Source organism: Salvelinus alpinus, chromosome 4 (genome assembly GCF_045679555.1).
Source record: "Salvelinus alpinus chromosome 4, SLU_Salpinus.1, whole genome shotgun sequence".
In the NCBI taxonomy this organism is placed as follows: Eukaryota; Metazoa; Chordata; class Actinopteri; order Salmoniformes; family Salmonidae; genus Salvelinus; species Salvelinus alpinus.
This window is the reverse complement of record NC_092089.1, coordinates 43070703-43094077: the sequence shown is the minus strand read 5'-3', so window position 1 is coordinate 43094077 and position 23375 is coordinate 43070703. Positions and strand designations below refer to the sequence as shown.

Genomic DNA, 23375 nt, shown 5'->3' with positions numbered 1-23375 from the left:
TAATAAAAAAAAGCAGCCGCACAGACCTGTCAATCAACAAGCAACCCAGACAGACATCAGCCCCCGGTGGCTGGCTGTGAGCTGTAAGAGAGCAGCGTCATAGTTGGCGGAGAGCCCCACCGTCTGGAATGAAACGGGCGCAGCGATTGGCTCGACTTTTTGCCCTAGACAACTCACTCTCTCTCCGCTTTTGTAATTGCAAGCAAACTGGAGAAGAGCCGAGGGAGCAGCAGGATGAACGAAGGGAGCGAGAGAGGGCGATAGACTGATAACAGTCGAGACAGACAGCTCCACAGAGAGAGGGGTAAAGGGGGAAATACATTTGGAATACTGCTTCAGATCTCCCTCTACTTATTTGTCCAGTTCTCCTGTTGATTTGTAAGTAAACTACATTTTGGTATTGATTATTCCCATAGGGATTTTTTAGCTGACCAAACCAGTCTGAGTCACATGGATTGTTGACAGACCTATAGCCTACAGTTAGGTCAACATAGTGAGACAGACAGACAGCCAGACAGAGCCCCCCCCCCCAATCCAACTACTCTCAAGTCAATGTGTCTATCTATCCTCTGTCAAAGTACTGTGTACACTGTAGCCTACACATAACGTTGCTTTTCTTGTACAGGTGATTATATTTGTCCCCCAGTAGGCCTACATGCTTTTGTAAACATGTAAACAAATTACTTTTGACCTCCTAAATGCTCTTACAATTTCTTGAGTGGAGCATGTATGTTTATTATAGTTTATTACAGTTGTATTATTGTTATCAAAGTGGATTGTAATATACCCTACTTTAGGAAATCACACATTTTCTGCATTATTGTTTTTTCTGACTAGTTGTGCAAAGCAAAACAAGCTCAACTTCATCACTAGTATGACACACATGGAAGGATGTTTGTAAACAACATAGGTCACCCTTAGTCACCTACATTTACATAATTTAGCAGACGCTCACTTACAAGAGCAATTAGGGTTAAGTGCCATGGTCAAGGGCACATCGACAGATTTTTCACCTGGTCGGCTTGTGGATTCAATCCAGTGACCGTTTGGTTACTAGCCCAAAGCTCTTAACTGCAAGGCTACCTGCCGCCCTACACTTCACATGCATCATAAGAATGTCAATTTTCTTTAGGTTATTGTAATGTATTTTCAGATAAGTAGTATATAACTATTTTAAGGTTAAAGTAATTTTGGCCTACTCAATTCTGTGTTTACATGGTCTGCTTTGTATCTTCTGCTCTGTAAAAGCCCCATACATTGTGTGTTGTTAATACTGGTAAAGTTGTTATTGGATTGTTATAGGGACCTTGGTTGCTGATAGCCTATGACTTGAACCTTGACCTAAAGTACCATATCAGGTCCAGACTTCAGTGTTGTGTCAGTGATCAAACAACAATCAAATCAATGAATAAATCAATTGCATTTGGTTGCTTCATCATAGTGGTCTCTCACCTCCTCCTCTCCAACCCCCCTCAACCCAGGGAGATGTCAGTGAACCCCCCCAACAGCAACGATGCCTGCCTGAGCATCGTGCACAGCCTCATGTGCCACCGACAGGGCGGTGAGAACGAGGGCTTTGCCAAGCGTGCCATAGAGAGCCTGGTAAAGAAGCTGAAGGAGAAGAAGGATGAGCTGGACTCGCTCATCACTGCCATCACCACCAACGGCGTTCACCCCAGCAAGTGTGTCACCATCCAGAGGACGCTTGATGGACGCCTGCAGGTAGTCTACTGTTATGTTGGGTTGAATGAGGCCTAGGCCGGTATGTTATCACTGATTATAGAGGGACTGTAGAGGGACTATAGAGAGACTGTTTATGAAATCAGTGGATCTCATTAATAAATGATTCACTGATGAATTGTTATTGGTGGTATGGCACAAAGACTCTGTCAACTTAGTGACCAATAGCTGGTCGCTTTTGATGACTGACTAATACACCTTTCAGGTACTGCCAGCAACAAAGCCTATACTTTTATTTCAGACAGTCATGATTGTGGTAATACACTACATGACCAAAAGTAGGTGTACATCTGCTTGTCGAACATCTCATTCCAAAATCATGGACATTAAAATGGAGTTGGTTCCCCCTTTGCTGCTATAACAGCCTCTACTCTTCTGGGAAGGCTTTCCCACTGGAACATTGCTACGGGGACTTGCTTCCATTCAGCCTCAAGAGCAATAGTGAGATCAGGCACTGATGTTGGGTGATTAGGCCTGGCTCGCAGTCAGCGTTCCAATTCATCCCAAAGGTGTTCGATGGGGTTTATGGTCAGGGCTCTGTGCAGGCCAGTGAAGTTCTTCCACACCGATCTCTGCAAATAATTTCTGTATGGACCTTGCTTTGTGCACGGGGGCATTGTCATGCTAAAACAGGAAAGGGCCTTCCCCAAACTGTTGCTACAAAGTTGGAAGCACAGAACTGTCTAGAATGTCATTGTATGCAGTAGCATTAAGATTATCTTTCACTGGAACTAAGGGGCCTAGCCCGAACCATGAAAAACAGCGCCAGACCATTATTCCTCCTCCACCAAACTTTACAGTTGGCACTATGCAACGACTGAGCCCTGTTGCTCCTAGACGTTTCCACTTCACAATAACAGCACTTATAGTTGACCGGAGCAGCTCTAGCTGGGAAGACATTTGACGAACTGACCATGTTGAAAGTCACTGAGCTCTTCAGTAAGGCCATTCTACTGCCAATGTTTGTCTATGGCTGTGGGATTTTATACACCTGTAAGCAACAGTGTGGCTGAAATAGCCAAACACTCATTTGAAGGGGTGTCCACATACTTTTATATACATAGTGTATGTTTATGAGTCCTGCCAACCCCTCAGTAAACGTCCCTAATCATTTTACTGGTTTTGGAACACATAAAATCATGAACATTCTATTGTTGTTCTCAGACATCAAACTTGTCCTTGTCATAAAGAAAAAGTATAAACAAAACGTCAGTCTGCATGCAGCAACGTTACCTGCTCTTATTTTTTTTCTCCAAAAAACCTATTCGTTAAAAAATGTATTTAGAATATGTAAATCTAGCAAGCCAGGCAACTAAAAGCAACTTTCTGACAATGTTTTGTTTTGTTGCTAGCTTGTTTCTTGTAACAACCTTTGAGGATTTTACATTTTGAGGTCGTCGTCTTCAAAGTTGTTTCTGCTGGTCGCAAAGTTCTCATGACACAAGATGAATTAAATGTAAAACGCTTTGAAAATAAAAAGCTTGTTATACGCTCAGTGCTCCGTTGACATTTCACAGAGACACGCTTGTTTGTGCAAAAATCCGGTGTTTCTATGTCAAACGGTTTTGTCATATTTCAGTCTTCTATGATGTGTATGAAGTGTAATATTGTGACGCAAAATCAAAACTGAATACATTTCAACTCTAAATCTGACTTGGTACAGGTGTTGTACTTTTTTTTAAAGCCCATACCATGTGTGTGCAACCTGGTGTCAGAGGATTTCATATTATTCTGTACGTAAATCCGAGACACTCCATTTAGTATAATATGTAACGTTTCGTATGGTATGTGTTAATTTGTGGATGTCTATCACCCATTCCGTATGATATGTTACGAATTACAATTCTTATATGTTACGAATTTGCAAAATGTACAATATGTTATGAATTTGATTAACTTATATGTTTCGAATTCTAGCTACGTGGCTAACGTTAGCTAGCTGGCCTAACGTTAGCTTGGCTAGGGGTTAGGGTTAATGTTAGGGTTAAGTTTAGGGGAAGAGTTAGCTAAAAGGTTTAGGGTTAGGGGAATGGTAAGCTAATATGCTAAGTAGTTGCAAAGTAGCAAAAAAGTAGTAAGTAGTTGAAAAGTTGCTAATTAGCTAAGTTGTCCGTGATGAGATTCGAACTCAACAAGTGAATCATTCAACACATGGGTTACTTACACACTTCAGGGAGGAGAAACAGGAGAAAAAAGTAAAGGGATTTAGGTCTCCCTATAGGCTAACTTCTAGAGAATGAAGGTAGTATCGAATACAGTGATCCCTCGCCACTTCGCGGTTCACTTATCGCGGATTCGCTATTTCGCGGATTTTCATAATGCATTTTTTTTTTTTTTTTGGTGCATTGTGCTCTGCATTCTGATTCGCTAAAAACTCACTCCCGCTTCTTGTATCAAAACATGCTACGAATTGTGCTATCATTTTGTCGTCTCGTGCAGTTATGTGTACGTACATAAAACAGCTTGGCAAATTTACATTAAGTTGGCCAAATTATCTTGTAATTTCGAACATCTCCTAAACCCATAATGTCGACGAAACGGCCTACACGTGAGTCACTGTAGTTGTATACATGTAATAGTTGCTAATTGTAAAAAAAAAAAAGTTTTCTATTTCGCGGATTTCACTTATCGCGGGTCATTTTCGGAACGTAACCCCCGCGATAAACGAGGGATTACTGTACTTAGAAGTGTAACCCACGAGTTGCTTACAGAGAGAGCAAGGGAATGAGAGAGAAGGAGACAGAGGGAGTTCCCCTCCCCCAGCTCTTGTGAGGGAGAGAGAGAGAGGGAGGGAGTACTGGAGGGGTAGCGCGGGTTGTTTTGTCTGAGACACAGGAAAGGGGCAGGGTTAAGTTAAGCCTGTCTGTCTCTGGTGTGTGTGTGCGTACGTGCGTGTGTGTTTGTGTCTGGAGTTTTTCCAGTGTTAAAGTTTGTGGAAGTATATTTGTAATCTCAGACATACCACAGTATTTTCTGTGTGTGTGTGTGTGAGAGAGAGAGAAAAGTGTTTATTATTGAATGTAAGTTATGACTTACATCAACAGTTTCTACATTTGAGATTGCCTGTGGATATGCGGATTTTAGTGACACGTATTAATGTGATGTGTGAGAACTATATATGAGAATGTACTGCATTATTCTCTGTTCAGGACTGTAGGCTGTGTGTGTGTTTGTCAGTATGTTGGCTGTAATTGGGCTGGCACTCTGCCAGCTCTGACTCTTTGTCTGAGGAAGGTCACTTTGGTTTTCAGGAAGAAAGAATAATAAAAAAGAAAATGTAAAAGTGTACAGAATCCATTCTGGCTTTCTCTTGCTGTTAGTGCAGAAAGGGTATGTTGATCCCAAAATACTGATCTCTGACACACACACACACACACACACACACACACACACACACACACACACACACACACACACACACACACACACACACACACACACACACACAGAAAAGGTGAGACAATGTCATTCCTATCCAGCTCAGCTTGTTGAGTTAACCCTACACCAGCTCTCTCTTTTGTCACACTCACACTCTTCCTCAATAGCAAATACTCAGACCAACTCTGACACACTTGAGTACATGCAGCACAATACAAGGACAGAGTAACATTGGTTCCTCAAGAACATGGGAATAAGCCTGAACCACCATTGATGACTCAGATAGTCACTATTTGTGCTATTCAGCTCTGTCTGAGATGTTTTAATGGCTCCAAGGCTATTCCTCCCCACCCAGAGTGTGTGCCTGGAGAGAGTGTGTTTAACATTGATGTACATTTCCATTCATGACCCGTTTCCTCGACCACTCCCTGTCTACCAGCTCCCTCTTGCTCTCCTCCTTCTCATCCTCCCTCTCCCATCTTTTCTCTGTTTCTTTCCCCTTTTCCCTGCACTTAGATTCCCCACAGTTCCACTCCCTCCATGCTCAAATTCCAACCCCATCATGGCCTCCATACTGTCCCCCATTCCCTTCCTGAGACTCACCATCCTACTGTAAATAATCACCCTAAAAGCCCCGGATGGATGTTGGAAAGGAATACCTCCATGCCTTCTCCATTCTCTCTCCTTTGTCCCTCCAGGTAGCTGGAAGGAAAGGGTTCCCCCATGTGATCTATGCTAGGCTCTGGCGCTGGCCAGACCTCCACAAGAATGAACTGAAGCACGTCAAGTTCTGCCAGTTCGCCTTTGACCTGAAGTATGACAACGTGTGTGTCAACCCCTACCACTACGAGCGAGTGGTATCGCCAGGCATCGGTGCGTCTGTTCACAATTTCACTTCCTCTAATGAAACAGAAGCACAAATGGGGAAGGAGAATATGAAGTTGTTAACAGGCTCTTTGGGTCACAGGCTTTTTCAGAAGTACCATGCTGTTTCTAACTTTGTTTCCCTTTCTGTCCCTCTCCTCAAGTTGGTCTCAGCATTCAAAATGCAGGTGAGGAGGAAAACACTATTTTCAGCATCATCAAACATCATCAAAATGGTAATAAGCAATAGCGAGTCATTCTAACCAATCTGTTTTTATCGCATTTCCCAAAGTGCACAGGCAATACTACTGTTTTGATACAGATATACTGTAGATGTGCTCTTGGCAATCTGACGAAAAATTTGGAATGCAGAGCTTCCAAACCAGCCAGATTCATACCTGTCTGAGCTAGTCTACACTACAAGAAGGACACCTCAATCAAATTGCAAGAAGGTGTCACAGGCTGCATGACAGGGCAAAAATCACTCCCACTTGGACAATAAATGCCATCCATCAATTTGATCTAAATTACAGTAAATTCCGGAATTTATTCAAAATGTATCCATTTATGAATCGAAAATATAATAATATGATATGACTCATGCCTGATTTCTGCCCGCCTGCCTGTCTCTCTCTCTCTCTGTTTCTCTCCCTCCCTCTCTCTCCCTCCCACTCTGTCTCTCTCTCTCCCCCTCCCTTCATTACAAGGTCCTCCAGGTCGGCTGATCAAAGAGGAGTACATCCATGACTGTTTTGAGATGGACCTCCCCTCCAGGATGCCCCCCCAGCCCGAGCGCTACAACCAGCCCCTCCCCCCTCTGCAGATGCCCCCCGAGCCACCCCGCGCCCCATCCTCCGTCAACCTCTACCTCAGCATGCCCCTCTCTCCGCCAGGTGAGATCGACTAAAACTGAACCTGGTAATAAGAAGTACTACCGTACAAGCAATTCAGCTGAGAAGAACCAGACTCTTTTGCTTTCATGTCTAACTCTATCCCTTATAATTTCCATCCTTTATTCCACTTCCCCCATCTCCCTCCTCCAGTGAGCAGCTCCATGATGGGGCCCATGTCTGGGGGCCACGGCGAGGGCCTGCTCCAGATCGCCTCTCCCCAGAGCCAGGGCATGCCCCAGACGCCGCCCCCCACCACCCCCACACACGGACCACCCCCCCAGCCCCCTACCCCTCACAGCCAGAGTGACTACAGCAGCAGCTCCAAACACACACAGACACAGAGCTCTTATCACAGTGAGTTACTAACGAACCAGGTTGGCAGTGTCACAGAGATGGTGTCAATTCCATGGTGTCAGTTTCAACTCTGTTTGTTCTCTTCCTTCACAATCTTCCAGCGACCTGGACTGGCACCAGCACGGCCTCCTATACCCCTGTAGGACCCCAGCAGAATGGGCGTGGCCACCAGCAACCACCACTACACCACCCCAACCACTTCTGTATGTCAATCACCTGTCAATCAATCTTTCTGTCAGAAATGCAGGACTGTTACTATTGGTATATGGTAGCGTTGTCATATTTGCTAATTAATTTCTCTTAAAAGGGTCTCAGCAACATCACAGCGCATCCGCCTTTCCTCAGCCAGTCTCCAACCATCCAGGTACACACACAGCGTACACCCACTCACACACACACATGATGTTAGGCATCTCACCCCATCCACCACCAATGTACAGTACCCACATGAGGGACACATAGCAGCCATTTTGCAGTGTTTCATATTATATTTCATGTTGTGTGTTGCCAGGTCCAGAGTTCTGGTGCTCCATCTCCTACTTTGAGATGGACATCCAGGTTGGGGAGATGTTCAAGGTCCTGGCTAACTGCCCCGTGGTGACAGTGGACGGATACGTGGACCCCTCGGGGGGCGACCGCTTCTGCCTAGGCCAGCTCAGCAATGTGCACCGCACCGACGCCAGCGAGAGAGCCAGGTCTATCAGCTTGCCCCTAATATACCCACCTAACCGCTAGCTATTGGAGAACTTTGTTGGGTTGCAGAATACACAGGGCAAATATGTTTTTGTCGCCTGTATAGAAGTAAATACAATCCCCAGTGTCTGTGATTTTCTCTTCACAAGTGTGAACTCCTATCTTCATTTCCCAGGTTGCACATTGGGAAGGGGGTGCAGTTAGAGTGTCGTGGTGAGGGGGATGTGTGGATGCGTTGCCTTAGCGACCATGCAGTGTTCGTCCAGAGCTACTACCTGGACCGGGAGGCAGGGCGAGCCCCGGGAGACGCAGTTCACAAGATCTACCCTGGGGCCTACATGAAGGTGTTTGACCTGCGTCAGTGCCACAGGCAGATGCAGCAGCAGGCAGCCACGGCCCAGGCTGCAGCAGCAGCACAGGCTGCAGCAGTGGCAGGCAACATCCCAGGACCTGGCAGTGTGGGGGGAATCGCCCCGGCAGTCAGTGAGTGCTTCTGTCCTTTTCTCTCACTCTCGCTCTCTCTTTCTTTCTCTCTCTCTCTCTCTCTCTCTCTCTGAATCACTCAGTAAATCTCAATTCTCCCAGGTCTGTCGGCGGCAGCTGGGATAGGTGTGGACGACCTGCGGCGGCTGTGTATCCTGCGGCTCAGCTTTGTGAAGGGCTGGGGGCCCGACTACCCCCGGCAGAGCATCAAGCACACCCCCTGCTGGGTGGAGGTCCACCTGCACCGCGCCCTGCAGCTGCTGGATGAGGTGCTGCACACCATGCCTCTGGCTGACCTAGGAGGACACGGACATGTCAACTAAGCAGTGTGGGTGTGTGTGAGAGATAGGTGGCGGTGTCTCAGTTGCTTGGTTTGGATGATAACTGCCCTTCATGAACACTACAGTACGTTTTGGATTGGATACCTTTTTCCCCACCACCTGAAACAAAGACTGTAGGCTTTAATAGAAACTTGTATCGACCTTCTATCGAAAAGGTATTTTTATGCTTTTATATATTTTCCTGTTTGAATCGCCTGATTTTCCTGAAGCAGTTTAGACTGCAAAATGTACTTGCTCAACAGACAATCTTTTCACAGAGACTGGAACTTGCACTAAAGGCATCAATGTTTTCTAGTAGTGGTAGAGACTGTAAGGGATGGACTGTGTCACAACAATGGAAACTGGCCTCGCACCGCCAATGACCTGGTAACCTGCCTGGATAAAACACTTTGGGAATTGTTCAGAAAGTCAGAATGATAGCACATGTGCTGCAGTGGATTCTCACTTAAGCAGTGTTAGAATGATGCCTTGATTATAGGGCAGCAGACTCAGACAGGTATATTGCATCTGGAGAATGCAGCTGTCCTTTAACTGCCTTCAGTAGGGTCTGTTTGTTCTTCAGGGAGAAATTGAAATAATAGTCACCACAATCTCCATCAACCTTTTCTCTTATCAGTCTTTTTCATCAACCTGCATCATGTGACTCAGTTATATTTATACTGAACAAAAATATAAACGCAACATGTATAGTGTTGGTCTCGTGTTTCATGAGCTGAAATAAAAGATCCCAGAAATTTTCCATAAGCACAAAAAGTAAATTTTTCTCAAATGTTGTGTACACATTTGTTTACATTCCTGATAATGGGCATTTTAGCCTTTGTCAAGATAATCCAACCACCTAAGAGGTGTGGCATATCACGAAGCTGATTGAACAGCATGATCATTACACAGGTGCACCTTGTGCTGGGGACAATGAAAGGACACTCTAAAATGTGCAGTTTTGTCACACAACACAATGCCACAGATGTCTCAAGTTTTGAGGGAGCATACAAATGTCACAACTGCAGGAATGTCCACCAAAGCTGTTGCCAGAGAATTCAATGTTAATTTCTCTACCATAAACAAGAATTTTATTGATGGAAGTTTCTACACAGGATTTGTAACGTTTTGTTCATACAGATAAACAGACCAAAGTTGTCAGAACGATTTTTTACTGCTACTTTATGGCCAAAAAACCTTTGCTGAATGTGCCTATCTTCGTTTTGTGTCCTGCCATTGTTCAACCAAAGCATGTATTTGTGTTGATGTATGCCAAGATATGCCTTTAACTAAAGTACCGCTAGGCCTAATTAAAGACAAGGTCATTAATTAATTCATTTGGTGCCTTCATTTTGAACTACTGACAAAATATTTACAAACCCCACAGAAAAAAACGGCCTTCATTTGTTTGTTTTCTTAAGAAATTCCTGTTTCAATGCATCTCTTGTCAGCCAAAGTGATGTATTTACTGCAACTAAAGATTGTGTGTTAGTGAAGTGAGAACACAAATAGCCTCATTCTGTACATGTCGTACAGTATGACTTCATTGGCTGTATTACATTTGTCCAGTAGGACACCTAGTGAACTTTCTGGGTACTACGTGCATTTGCAGTCCTTCCATGTTGATGTAGGGCCTGTGACTGGTTTACTTCACCAAATGATATATCCAGAATATACTAGTTTGTAAAACAAATGTATTGTTTAATATGTTTATTTATGTCTAATTTGGGACACTTATAAAACGCACATGAGGGTTTCTGCTTCTCTTTAAGCCCCTAATGTTAACCATGTGAGGGTCAACGATGAGAACATAGCTATAATATTAAATTATTTGTTATGTATTTTTCTTGTAAATCATAATATTAGCAGCAGTCATTGTTTTTTACAGTATACTTTCAGCTGTCTGTAGTCAGCTTGATTCTGTCTCTTTGGTAGATATAAATAGGATTTATTATTGAGTTAGAATTGACCAAAATCGACTATTTTTGCATTCTTCTTGAACATAGCTTTATAGTGGTTGTTTTAGTGTTTTTGTAATGTAAAATTATGATGTATGTAGGTTATAGCTATTGTAAAGTTTACTAAGAATTAAACTGTTTTTATAAAATCTGTATGGTCCTTAGTTCTATTGTGTAATGTTGCCAAGCAACTATTTGAATGAAAGTGTGCTACCCATCCACCAGTAATTGGTCATTTACATACATACATACACTGTATCATAATTGAAAAAATGACATTCTGACGCCACACGGGGGCGGGTCTAAAACCTCCTGCGAGTCGGTGAGTACCAGTCTCGAGCCCCACGCAGCCTCCGCATCCGATAAATAATAGCATCGTTGAGGTTGGCGAATAGACCATATGAAAAGAGCAAGACAATCATTATTTATTAACCTGTGAGCTCATTTACTGGAATATTTGGTTGAAATATCGTTACTCATTCTCTATGGATATAAAATAGGGACAAACCAGCTTTATATTCTTTAATTTACCCTTTTTATCTGGGCGGCCAGTAAAGCATCCTGCGTTAATTCTCAAAATGGCTGAGATTACAGAATTACGACCTGCATATGGTAAGTAGCAGGCCTTTTTCTGATGTATTTGGCATTTTGTTTATTGTGTCGTCAGATGTTAACGTTATATGATGTCTTATATTTACATTGCGTGAAATGTTAAGATAATGCCCAGTCGTTTTAGAAATAAGGCCATATGAGATTGAACACACCCAAATAGCATAATTAAGTTTATTTCTTTCATCAAAGATTGCCAAATGTAAATTTGACATCTATTCATTACCATGGCCTATGTTAATGTAAATAGCGTCGAATGTAATTTGGAAATTGAACGAAACTGATTACACAGGCCTATTCAACAGAGATAGTAGCATCACTAGGCACAGAAGTCAATCAATTCAACATCTATTCCACGTTGGTTCAACTTAATTTAATTGAAATGACGTGGAAACAACGTTGATTCAACCAGTGTGTGCTCAGTGGGAGCCTATTATTACAGTATTTGCTATTATGAAAGTATTTGTTTTCAATTAGTGAATAATTTGGTCCACAACATAATAATTGTAGTCCTATTCTATCAAAATATATTGAATACTGCTGCCCATTCGCAACATTGTCACTTCTCCCCGTGGTCTTCAATGTGCGCGTACGATGGGGTGGATAGGATGACGTGATGTCTATTCCAGCTTAAGCATCGCCAGCCCCCGTTCCTTTGTTTTTGTTAAAGCACGCATCCCGGAACTAGGAGCTAGGAGCTTGGACATATTTTCATTTGATCAGACCTCGAGCTTTAAATGAAGATCCCTGAACAGTAGTTTAATGCCACATTGCCATAATAAAAAGTGTAGTGCTCTGAAGGCAGGGGGTGTTGGTGACCCAAACAGTGCCAGACCCTCTCAGCAAGTGACATGAATAGGTGATGGGGAATGGGGAGGGTTATGGATATTATATCATCAGAAGAATAGGACAACTCAAGTGCAGAAACAAAACGGATTGGTCTGAACCCTAAAAACCAAGGAAATATAAACCAAACGCATATTAACACTGTGTCAGGAATGGGCCTGTAACCTATTGGAGTTGATTCATTTAATAAATGCACTCTCACATTTCTTGGTTGATTTAAGATTAAACCTCAAGAGCATCTAGACATTGAACTGCTTGAAGAACCTCATTACAACAAGCAGTTGGCCTTTCGTCTCAAACAGGCTCAAGATTAACAGTTGTGCAATCAAGGCTTGTGTGTTAGAGATGTGTTATTGCAAACATAATGTTGGCCCTGAGCCTGCTGGATGCAGCAGAACATTTCATGGCAGCAAAGAAACAAGAGAGTACTGGAGTTGGATATCTGCAATTCAGCCCAACAGACTCCAGAAACCCAGATTACAGCCAGTGATCTAATCTGGGTCACTCATCAGGATTAAGACACATCTGGTCCACATCACAATCTGAGTTCTGCAAATCAACTGAATCTTATGCTCACAGGCAGTATACAATAAGACATGTTGCCAATGCAGACAGATTGTCTCTCAGTGCTCCATGGTCACTCAGCACTGTTTCCCAGGCTGGTGGATGATGGGGTTTATGCTGTACCAACTGGTACTAGGCAGGAAGAAAGACAGGCAGTTTGTCAGAAGTTGGAGAATTTTGCATTCTTCAAACACCTGAAACAGCGTTTTCCTGCAATCTAGAGCCATAATCATTATGACTAATTCTATGTCAAAAGTCAAAACTGTATTTTGTTTCTGAATAAATTATCTAAGCATATCTCTTTACCTGTTCAATTGTCACATTGATTCTTTAAGAACCTTTTTGCCTTAGAAGTTTAGTACAACTGCCACACTGGTATATAGTATAATAACCCAATAATTAAAGCAATTTTAGTCAGTTATGTATCTATTTATTGTCATTTGAGTTTTGAAAAGAACAATCAAAATGTCTGTCAATCTTTGCATGCATAGCTCTGTCTATGAACAGTGGTTACATTTCCCCAGCCCCATTACTCAGTTTATCAAACAAAGTGGCAGGGTCAAGCACTGGAAATGGCTAAAATCAAATCAAACGCTGTGTGTGTCACTCTACACTCTCTCCTCCTCCACTCACGATACCTCACGCACTAGAGTATCTAGCGTCCTGCCGAGGCATCTCTTTGCTCTGTGCACCTTGGAAGGAACCACTTACTAGGGAAGAATAGGTAAGGGGGGGTACACTTTGCCTGGTCTAGTCAGTGTGCCCCCTGCGCAAAGTACCGCTGACAGATATTTTTATAAATAATTATGATCAAATTAATTTTAAAACATGACAAATCTTAGGGGGCACATGCCTTTGTGTCCCCTATAGGCATGATGCCACTGACAGACAAATCTTAGGGGGCACATGCCTTTGTGTCCCTTATAGGCATGATGCCACTGACAGTAGCTGTGCATATTTATACAAATTGTACTGTGCTCATATTAGTTCAAGGTTGTCTTGAACTCGGCATGTGTGTGTTGTTCATATTTAGAATGGAAAAGTACCTATACAGTAGTGTGGTCTGATCTGTAATCTATGGTTAGATATAATTGCATAATTCCTTGCAAATCAACCTGAGCTCTTTTTCTTGATGAAGGATCTGAGATGGGTTATGCAGAAGGCATAGAGATGGAACCCACAGAAAAAAAGCTCTTTAAAGTTTCCCACAGAAAAAAACTGAACTGAGGAGTTTGGCATTGTGTTTAATAAAAAAAAAAATGTAGGGTGTATTTTTGGTTCTGTTAATCAGCACACTCAATTTATACTTTTACTTAACACATTTTGTGGACAATGCCTGGACCCACTGAAGCGGTAGATTTGTGAGCTCACTACTGCCATCCCCCTGGGGTATGTTTCCAGGGCAACGGGCTCAGCTGGCATTAAGCTCCTTCCAAAATCTGACATCATCCTCCTGGTATCCCTACCCAGAATGCCAATGAACAACAACAGGAAGGAAGGGCAAGGTATTTTGTTGAAAGACAGACAGGAGGGAGAGGAGAGACAGACAAAGACAGATGAAAATGGAGACTGGAGAGAGATAGAGAAAAACAGACGTAATATAAATATAGTTAGAAAGCTGAGGTAAAGAGGGGAAAGATAGTGTGTGTGTGCGCGTGTGTGTGTGCATACATGTTTGCCTGCGTGCTTAACATATGTTCATGCTCATGCACATGTAGTGTATAGACTGACAAGTTTACTGGGGGGGGGGGGGGCGAGAAAGGCAACAATGCGTCTCTTTTCAGGGGCTTGGCCAAACAAAGGGTCCTCTCCCGGCCCGCCCGCCCCGCTGCAGCAGGCTCTGTCCACTGAGTCCCATTATAGCTGGGATCAGCACAGTCAGCCTTACCATGTGCGCGCAGCACATAGTCACAGTCTCTCACTCACCACCAGCAACAAATGAGTGGGTGGGGGCTCGCACACACAGTCACACATAGATGCATGCGTACCTGCATGTGCACAGACACTTAGACCCCCACCCCTCGCACGTACACACACACAGAGACAGGGTATGGGGCTATAACTCCCAGACACAGACAATACATGCCCTAGTCTGGTGTAATTACATTTACATTACATTTAAGTCATTTAGCAGACGCTCTTATCCAGAGCGACTTACAAATTGGTGCATTCACCTTATGATATCCAGTGGAACAACCACTTTACAATAGTGCATCTAACTCTTTTAAGGGGGGGGGGGGGTTAGAAGGATTACTTTATCCTATCCTAGGTATTCCTTAAAGAGGTGGGGTTTCAGGTGTCTCCGGAAGGTGGTGATTGACTCCGCTGACCTGGCGTCGTGAGGGAGTTTGTTCCACCATTGGGGTGCCAGAGCAGCGAACAGTTTTGACTGGGCTGAGCGGGAACTGTACTTCCTCAGAGGTAGGGAGGCGAGCAGGCCAGAGGTGGATGAACGCAGTGCCCTTGTTTGGGTGTAGGGCCTGATCAGAGCCTGAAGGTACGGAGGTGCCGTTCCCCTCACAGCTCCGTAGGCAAGCACCATGGTCTTGTAGCGGATGCGAGCTAATAATGTAATGACCAGCCCTGGAACACGGTCTGTTTGCTAGATAAAGCACACCGTCACTGGGATCAATTAAGGGAGGCAAATGACTAATGACTTTAAGAAAGAGGTGGACAGTGTGTGTGTGTGTGTGTGCGTGCGTGTGAGTGGGTGTGGACGTGTTTAACTATAGTAAACGAACAGTGAAACATGTTTTACCAACTGGGGACATTTTGTTGGTCCCCACAAGGTTAAATGCTATTTCTAGGGGGTTTAGGGTTATGGTTAGAATTAGTGTTAGGGTTAGAATTAGGTTTAGGGTTAGGGTTAGGAGCTAGGGTTAGTTTTAGTGTTAGGGTTAGGAGCTAGGGTTAGGGATAAGGTTAGGTTTTAGGGTTAGGGTTAAGGTTAAGGTTAGGGTAAGGGTTCTGGTTAGGGAAAATAGGATTTTGAATGGGACTGAATTGTGTGTACCCACAAGGTTAGTTGTACAAGGCTGTGTGTCTGTGTGTGTGTGTGTGTGTGTGTGTGTGTGTGTGTGTGTGTGTGTGTGTGTGTGTGTGTGTGTGTGTGTGTGTGTGTGTGTGTTGTGTGGGGGGGGCTGACATTTAAGCAACCTGGTGACACCTGGTTGAATGACGTCCATATTGCTCATGTCTTTCCCGCTCACACCGTGCCTCATGCTCTGTGATGCTGTTGTGAAGTCACTACTGCTGTATGGCACAGTCACAGTGTTGAGTCACAGTGGAGTGGAGTCACCCTGGGTGGTGTGGTCACACGACTTACATTATTTAGCCTACCTGACAATAATGAGCCACTGAAGGGCAGTTACATGATATCCTATTTGATGTTCAGTACTGCATCACTTGGTGCAGCTTAAAGAGTTAAATTTCTTTAATCTGAGTCAGTTCCAGTTCCTGGCTGAACTAAATGCAACTGACAGTTTGACTATCTACTTTATTTCGAGACTCCAGTATGAATATTTCCTACACCAGACATTGCAAACACATCCCAGTCTAGACTGTGCAAAGGTGTTAACTCATTCTATGTTCCCCTCTCTTTTAGACATGTCACCGGTGCTGGCCGGTTTTATCGGTGCGGCGGCTCTGGTGGTTGCCGTGGTGATCCTGGTTCTCCTGTGGTCCTTCTGCCAGCGTCGACACCTCCGGGTGACGGGCCGATACAAGCTCCATGGCGATCAGTACTGTGACTCGGCTGAAGACCCACCCTACAAGTTCATCCACATGCTGAAGGGCATCAGTATCTATCCAGAGTCCCTCAGCAGCAGCAAGAGGATAGTACGGGTGGCCAGGCGTGCTGGGTGGCAGGGGGAGAGAGACAGAGAGAGGGGTGGCGGCCGCGGGATGGTCCTGGTGGATGCTGAGAACAACATCCTGGATGCGCCTACCCATCTCCAGATGAGCCACCTGGTTCCCCCTGCTGGCCAGCCCAGGATGGAGCGGGCACTGCCCGTTAGGGCCGACTACTGCTGCCTGGATAGCTCAGCTACCAGTAGCGAGAACAGCAGCAAGACCGTTTCACCTTTCACCCCCGCGTCCTCCGACCCAGAATCAGAGCCTGAAACCAGCCTGGGCTCCCTCAGCCTGGCTTTAGACTACAACTTCCCTAAGAAGGCCTTGGTGGTGACCATCGTTGGAGCCCATGGCCTGCCTGCAGTAGACGAACAAGGGAACAGCTCCGACCCTTACGTGAAGATGACCATACTCCCAGAGAAGAAGCACCGGGTGAAGACCAGGGTCCTAAGGAAGACGCTGGAGCCGGTGTTTGACGAGACGTTCACGTTCTACGGGGTGGCCTACAGCTCGCTGCCCGAGCTCACGCTGCACTTCCTGGTGCTCAGCTTCGACCGCTTTGCCCGCGATGATGTCATAGGGGAGGTGGTGGTCCCACTGACAGAGTTGGAACCCAGCACGGGGCGGGTGCACATCACCCAGCAAATCAGCAAGAGGAACATGCAGGTGAGGGGGAGGGGGGGGGAGCCTACACACGTTTCAAAGCATGAACAGACAATTCCGACATTACAATCATTCTTGGAGGTAGGGGCTGGCTCACACATACACACACACACACACACACACACACACACACACACACACACACACACACACACACACACACACACACACACACACACACACACACACACACACACACACACACACACACATGGAATTGAGCGCAGTGCAGTACACAGAGGGGATTGTCTGACAGGAAGGTCAATGTGTCTCTTGATTCGGTTCCCATTCAAGTCTTAACTGCAGCCAGACTGAGGAGACAGAAACAACGCCTCCATGTAATCTCTCAATGTAGCCAGCCATCCATCAGGCTCCCTTTATCACCACAGCCACACATGTGAGTGTGTACCCAACTCTGACTCACCAAGGACTTGTTTTGTTTTTTGTTCCCACATGTACCTGTGGCACTAGTCCTCACTGTGTGGCCATTATGTATAACCCATCTGCTGTTCAATATAAGAAGGGCTGGATATGTTTTGTATGGATGCATTGCAGGGGTTATTACTTCCTCATTGAAGAAAATGTCTGATCGTAAAATGTCTGATCGGGTAGTGTTCCTCAGTACTCATTGTGGAGGGCAACCTATTGCAGTATCATGGGGGAAGTCGATACACCATGCATGGGAATCAACCTCATACCTGACTAGGATGCTAAGTTGCAGGTGTATTAAAACTACACTAGAATGAGAAGAGAACTTTGGCTCACTGTAGTGGCGTCAGGGCACATTTCTGTGGCTAAGCTTTCGGTCAAACAACCTTCATCAAAGCAATGTCAATGTCTTCAAAACAATAATCCATCATAAACATACAAATCACCAGGACACTCACCTAGGGATTTTTCTCAGCAAATCCTCATTTTATAATCATTAGATTAGAAAATGCCCTTTTAGTGATGGGTGGGAATAATATGAAATCAATTGCAAGTCAGTGAATATGAGAAAGTGCATGTGTGTGCTGGTCTGTAGCATCATACATCATGTCTACCTACTGTCACCTGTATTAATGTATACAGTACCAATATCTGATTTACATTTATATGGATATACAGTGTAAAGGCCAGACATGACAGATTTTTTTCACAGTTTATCTGATTCATTGTTTCATTTCCTTGCTCTTACTATGCAGAACACCTAGATTATACAAACCGCTATACTGTGTACATTGTGATGTTTCTCACAGAAACACTAAAATAATCACACTAGTCTGTTTCCACACACAGATATGTATGGTATATTTAAGCAATAAGGCCAGAGTGGGTGTGGTATATGGCCAATATACCATGGCTAAGGGCTGTTCTTAGCAAGATGCAATGTGGAGTGCCTGGATACAGCCCTTAGCTGTGGTATATTGGCCATATACCACAAACCCCAGAGGTGCCTTATTGCTATTATAAACGGGTTAACAATGCAATTAGAGCATTAAAAATAAATGTTTTGTCATACAGCCAATCAGCATTCAGGGCTTGAACCACCCAGTTTATAATTGTGCATGTAGAACAAGGTTGACAAATAGATAATTCCAAAGACTGCTGAGTTTTATTGTCTTGGCAATTGGTGCCCCATTACTCTTTTAATCTATGACTATACGATTATGGCTGTTTGATTATTGCATTGTATCTTAAAGGCTGAGTAGGTGGGTTTGATGATTGTTCCTTTTGAATGAGTCAATAGTTAAATCCTCTATGTGTCTGTCTCTTTCTGCAGTGCGAGAGCCGTGGGGAGCTGTTGGTGTCTTTGTCCTACCAGCCTGTTTCCCACCGCCTTAGTGTGGTGGTGCTGAAGGCCAAACACCTGCCCAAGATGGACATCTCTGGCCTGTCTGGAAGTGAGTTCAACTACTGTGTTTGTCTGTGTGTGCCTGTGGTCAATTAAAAAAGGTGGAGCTTGTGTAGATGTTCCCTTTACATATGACAATATTCCAAAATCTCCTTCTCTCCCTTAGACCCATATGTGAAGGTCAATGTGTTCTACGGACGCAAGCGCATCGCCAAGAAAAAGACGCACGTGAAGAGGTGCACGCTCAACCCTGTCTTCAACGAGTCCTTCATCTACGACGTGCCCCCCGAGCTGCTCCCTGAGATCTCTGTGGAGTTTGTGGTGGTCGACTTTGACCGTACCACTAAGAACGAGGTGGTGGGGTGTCTGCCCCTCGGCCTGCACAGCCCCTGTCCCTCTGGTGCCACCCACTGGCGAGAGGTTTGTGAAAACCCCCGTCGGCAGATCTCAAAGTGGCACAACCTCAGTGAATATTAGCTCCTCCCACCGCCTAATGCATTATAGTTCTACTTGTGTGTATAGGGGGAGGTGGAGGAGGCGAAGAGAGAGACTTCTTGCCGAGAGAGTGGCTTTTCCTCATGCCATACTTTCTCTTGTGAATAATACCAACAAAAAATGAACAACATTCCTGGTGGGACTTGTACAGTGGACTTTACAGTGGTTAAGGTTCAATTACAGGATCGAATCAAAGTAACAAACATGCATACAGATACACATACACATACACATATATAACCCACACCACTACAGAATTATAGAGACACTCAGTCTCAGCATTAGGTTAAGAGTAATGAAAATAAAAAAAGTTGTTTGTTTCCCAGAATATGACCATGATCACACATTCAAGGCTGTTATGAACTATTGTCTGGCCATGTTGTATGAAGTTTTGGCGACGGGAGGATACATGCAAATCCTATTAAAAAAAACTAGTCGTCAGACTTCAAAATCCTCCCCTTGCCATTATTGTACTTCAATTCATCGCATGTCTGAATTAAACAGAAATATCATCAAATCAAATGTACTAAGGAAACAGAAGTATTGCTTGTATTGATAGTGAGATTTCTTTTCTCTCTCTATTAAAATGAGAAAACCTCATGCAACCGACTCTCTGTTGCAGTTTCTCTAAAGGTAGGACCAAATAGGACAGCTAGAATTTTCTTTCCATTAAATATTTGTTGAAAAAATTCTAGAATGTTTTGGGGCCTAACTATTGTCGTTTAGTGGCATTACCATATTTGATTACAAGCTCTGTATCTAAAATTAAAACCATCAAGGTTTCAAACCAATTAATGCTATGTTGTAAAGACACATGTGATTTCACTGCAAAAATATTTATTTTGAGTCCATTTTTGGAACTAATTCGGACTGAAAATATGAACGTAATAAACAACCACAACATTATTACATGGATACATGTGATCACAAGAAATATGACAACTTCTCATACTGTGGCATTTAAAAAGCATTCACCACAGTATAAGCGAATTACTGAAATATCACTGCAGCAGGTTAGTCTTAGTACTGTAATAACCAGGTAATAATACATGCTAGTTAGGAGCTTGTAGTGCCAGAAGATGTTCTTTGAAAGTCACTGATATTATTGTGAAAAATGGTTTTGACATGAAGAGTTGTCATGTTTTGCTGTGTGGTTTCCAAAAGGTTTATACAACAGTATGTTCCACTATTTTGGCCTATGCTGACATGCTCATCTTTTAGGGCTCGATTCAATCCGAATCACCAGTTCTGCACTATAGCACACTTGAAATGTAAACGTAATTTTCTATTGAGCTGACATATGCAGCGTTTACCGTGAATTCAGTCTTCTCGAACTTGGAACATTGCCTTCACATTTCAATAGCGATGATCTTGAGCGATACGAATTGAATCGAGCCCTTCGTGTATTTTTGTTCTCTTTCATTTGGCTAATTTCAAGAATATATTGTATAAAAGAATGGTACTTTATATCTTGAAGGCAACAATTTTCTATAGTGAATAGCCTCACAGGTTGAAGCTCCTGTATGTTGTTGGTGATACTCTGTGTGTGTGTGTGGAGACTGCAGAGCCCAGGTGCACTGTTTAGAACAATGTAAGTGGTGATGGGGTTCAGAGCAGGACATGGCAGTGGGGTGGCTACTACTAGCTTGTGGCTTGGCTAGGCTTTTGACCAGAAGGACGAGACACATGTGGGCAAATCCCCACTCCTCCACTGTCACTAAGCACTCCATCCTCTCTTCCTCCTCTTTTTCTCTCACTGTCTCACTCTCTTTCACCCTCCTTCGCACTCTTTCTTTCCAGCTCTCTCTTTGCTGTCCCCTATTTCCTCAATCTCCTTCGTTCTCCCCTGTCTCCTCTCTCTAACTCTTTCTTTGCACCTTCTTTCTTTGTCTTTTTATTTGGATCACTAATATCTCAAATTATTTTTAATGCTTCATTCCTCATAATGAGAGAGGTCACAGTATTTGACAGATTAGTGAACCCATCATGACACCTATCACACCCTGTGAGGATTTGGCTGTATGACTGTTATGCTCTGTCATCATTGTACCCTGTAGGCAAGGGGTGTCAAACTCATTCCATGGAGGGCCTAGTGTCTGCAGGTTTTTGTTTTTCCCTTTCAATGAAGCCCTAGACAACAACTTGTGGGGAGGAGCGAAAATTAGTGACCATAATTCATGGTCATAATTCAATAAAGTACAAGGGAGGAGCGAAAACCCGCAGACACTCAGCCCTCCGTGGAATGAGTTTGACACCTGTGCTGTAGGTCTACTCAGTGGAGACATGGGGAGCTGTAAGCCTAGCAGCAATGGCTTTACATCACAATGCGTAACATTTACTGCAGTGCAGTCTGTAAAATTGACTGTGGGAAAATCTGGGAGGACAGTAATCTCAGTGAAGCCAAGGTGAAAATACTTAAGTAAGACTGCAGGTTTGTGTCGACAAGGCAAGGGGAAGGCAGAAATTTGTGTTGCCTTGTTTTGCTTTTGGCAGTAAACTCCTGCAATCAGAACCCCCACCATTTTGACTGTCTATATCCCCATTTATACCTGGTGCTAACGTGGGTCCTTTGTCCTGATCTTGTCTACATTCTGATTGTGCCCATATTTCCAGAAGTGTGTCTACACATGGTATTAAAATTAGTCTGTTATCTGTCCACTGTGTCTGCATTGTGACCAGAGTTCCTGGTCCCTTCCTTTATGCAAATAATTTCACAGCTATAATATTTATATATGTATTTACTGTAAGACACATATTGATGTAATCAGCCACCTGTCACTGATTTTAGAGGCCGGAATAATGATGATTTAAATGGTTTCTCTGTCCAGATCTGTCTACACTTTTAAGATGTCCAGACACAATCAGATCACAATGTGTCTTTTGATTGTTAACACCTGTCTAAAAATGTGGGCACAATCAGAATGGGGACAAGATCAGGACAAAAGACGCAAGTTAGAACAAGGTATAAATGGGGCTTACTTCACCTCGTCTCCCCAACTTTGACCTTCAGTGTAGCTATTTCCTTTGTTGAAATATCCTTGTTAACTAATTTGGAGTAAAATATGAAACGTAATGAAAACAAACTGTAATATTGACTGATCGTGGATTGGTACAAATTATTATTTCAAGGTATCCTCTGTCCATAAACATGGAGTTAAACTACAGTATGTAAAGAAATACTTGCCAGTAATGCGAACGGTGTCTAAAACGTTCATTTTCCTATATGCTGAGTATATTACGCAGATGCTAACTTGTGTGTTGGTTTCATTAACAGTCATTCAACGTGCAAATAAAAAGTTATACTCCAGTGTTTGCAGCTATTTTTTTTAAATCTTGACATACATGCATGGAGGCATGCTTGCACACAGGCTTGTAAGCATGTACACACACTCCTCATAACTGAGCTACATTAATACATCTAATTAGGGATAGCTCCCTTTTTTTCAATTTTCGCCTAAAATGACATACCCAAATCTAACTGCCTGTAGCTCAGGCCCTGAAGAAAGGATATGCATACTCTTGGTACCATTTGAAAGGAAACACTTTGAATTTTGTGGAAATGTGAATTGAATGTAGGAGAATATAACACAATAGATCTGTTAGAAAAAAATACACCATCTTTGAAATGCAACAGAAAGGTCCCAGTTCCAGCCATCACTCTGCTTGTAATTCCGATGGTGTCCACAATATGGTAGCAGTGCATATGCAAAGTTTCAGACGGATAACTTGAAGTATGAGCGAACTACATGACATTAAGTGTGAAGTCACCCTGGTACATTTGGGCAAATCGTGAAGGAGACATTTGCATTCATATTACATTTTTCTACAA

At 43.6% G+C, this 23375-nt stretch overlaps 2 protein-coding genes across 5 annotated transcripts; both read left to right on the top strand.

The window, feature by feature from the left end:
- Positions 1-31: 31 nt before the first annotated feature.
- Positions 32-10836, top strand: LOC139573600 (mothers against decapentaplegic homolog 4-like). 4 transcript variants are annotated; one of them, XM_071397234.1, is made up of 11 exons: positions 32-378; positions 1482-1722; positions 5817-5991; positions 6147-6170; positions 6699-6875; positions 7026-7229; positions 7331-7432; positions 7537-7593; positions 7741-7924; positions 8098-8405; positions 8508-10836. In XM_071397234.1, exons 2-11 carry the CDS (start codon positions 1486-1488, stop codon positions 8726-8728), a joined length of 1689 nt encoding a protein of 562 aa, XP_071253335.1. In that variant the 5' UTR covers positions 32-378; positions 1482-1485; the 3' UTR covers positions 8729-10836. The 4 variants fall into 4 exon arrangements, with proteins under 4 accessions (XP_071253335.1, XP_071253334.1, XP_071253333.1 ...); XM_071397233.1 differs by having other exon boundaries at positions 6690-6875; XM_071397232.1 differs by having other exon boundaries at positions 6147-6218.
- Positions 10837-11006: 170 nt separating this feature from the next.
- LOC139573599 (synaptotagmin-11-like) lies at positions 11007-22853 on the top strand. The gene is made up of 4 exons (XM_071397229.1): positions 11007-11295; positions 16307-17220; positions 18980-19100; positions 19218-22853. The coding sequence occupies exons 1-4, from the start codon at positions 11262-11264 to the stop codon at positions 19526-19528; spliced, it is 1380 nt and encodes a 459-aa protein (XP_071253330.1). The 5' UTR covers positions 11007-11261; the 3' UTR covers positions 19529-22853.
- The last annotated feature ends 522 nt before the right edge of the window (positions 22854-23375 follow it).

Bases quoted from the DNA above. Each gene is read 5' to 3' on its own strand.
- LOC139573599 (XM_071397229.1), top strand. From the start codon at position 11,262: ATGGCTGAGATTACAGAATTACGACCTGCATATG. The intron at 11,296-16,306 runs GTAAGTAGCAGG...CCTCTCTTTTAG, and splicing joins AGAATTACGACCTGCATATG to ACATGTCACCGGTGCTGGCC. The intron at 19,101-19,217 runs GTGAGTTCAACT...TCTCTCCCTTAG, and splicing joins CATCTCTGGCCTGTCTGGAA to ACCCATATGTGAAGGTCAAT.
- LOC139573600 (XM_071397231.1), top strand. From the start codon at position 1,486: ATGTCAGTGAACCCCCCCAACAGCAACGATGCCTGCCTGAGCATCGTG. The intron at 6,876-7,025 runs GTGAGATCGACT...TCCCTCCTCCAG, and splicing joins CATGCCCCTCTCTCCGCCAG to TGAGCAGCTCCATGATGGGG. The intron at 8,406-8,507 runs GTGAGTGCTTCT...CAATTCTCCCAG, and splicing joins GGGAATCGCCCCGGCAGTCA to GTCTGTCGGCGGCAGCTGGG.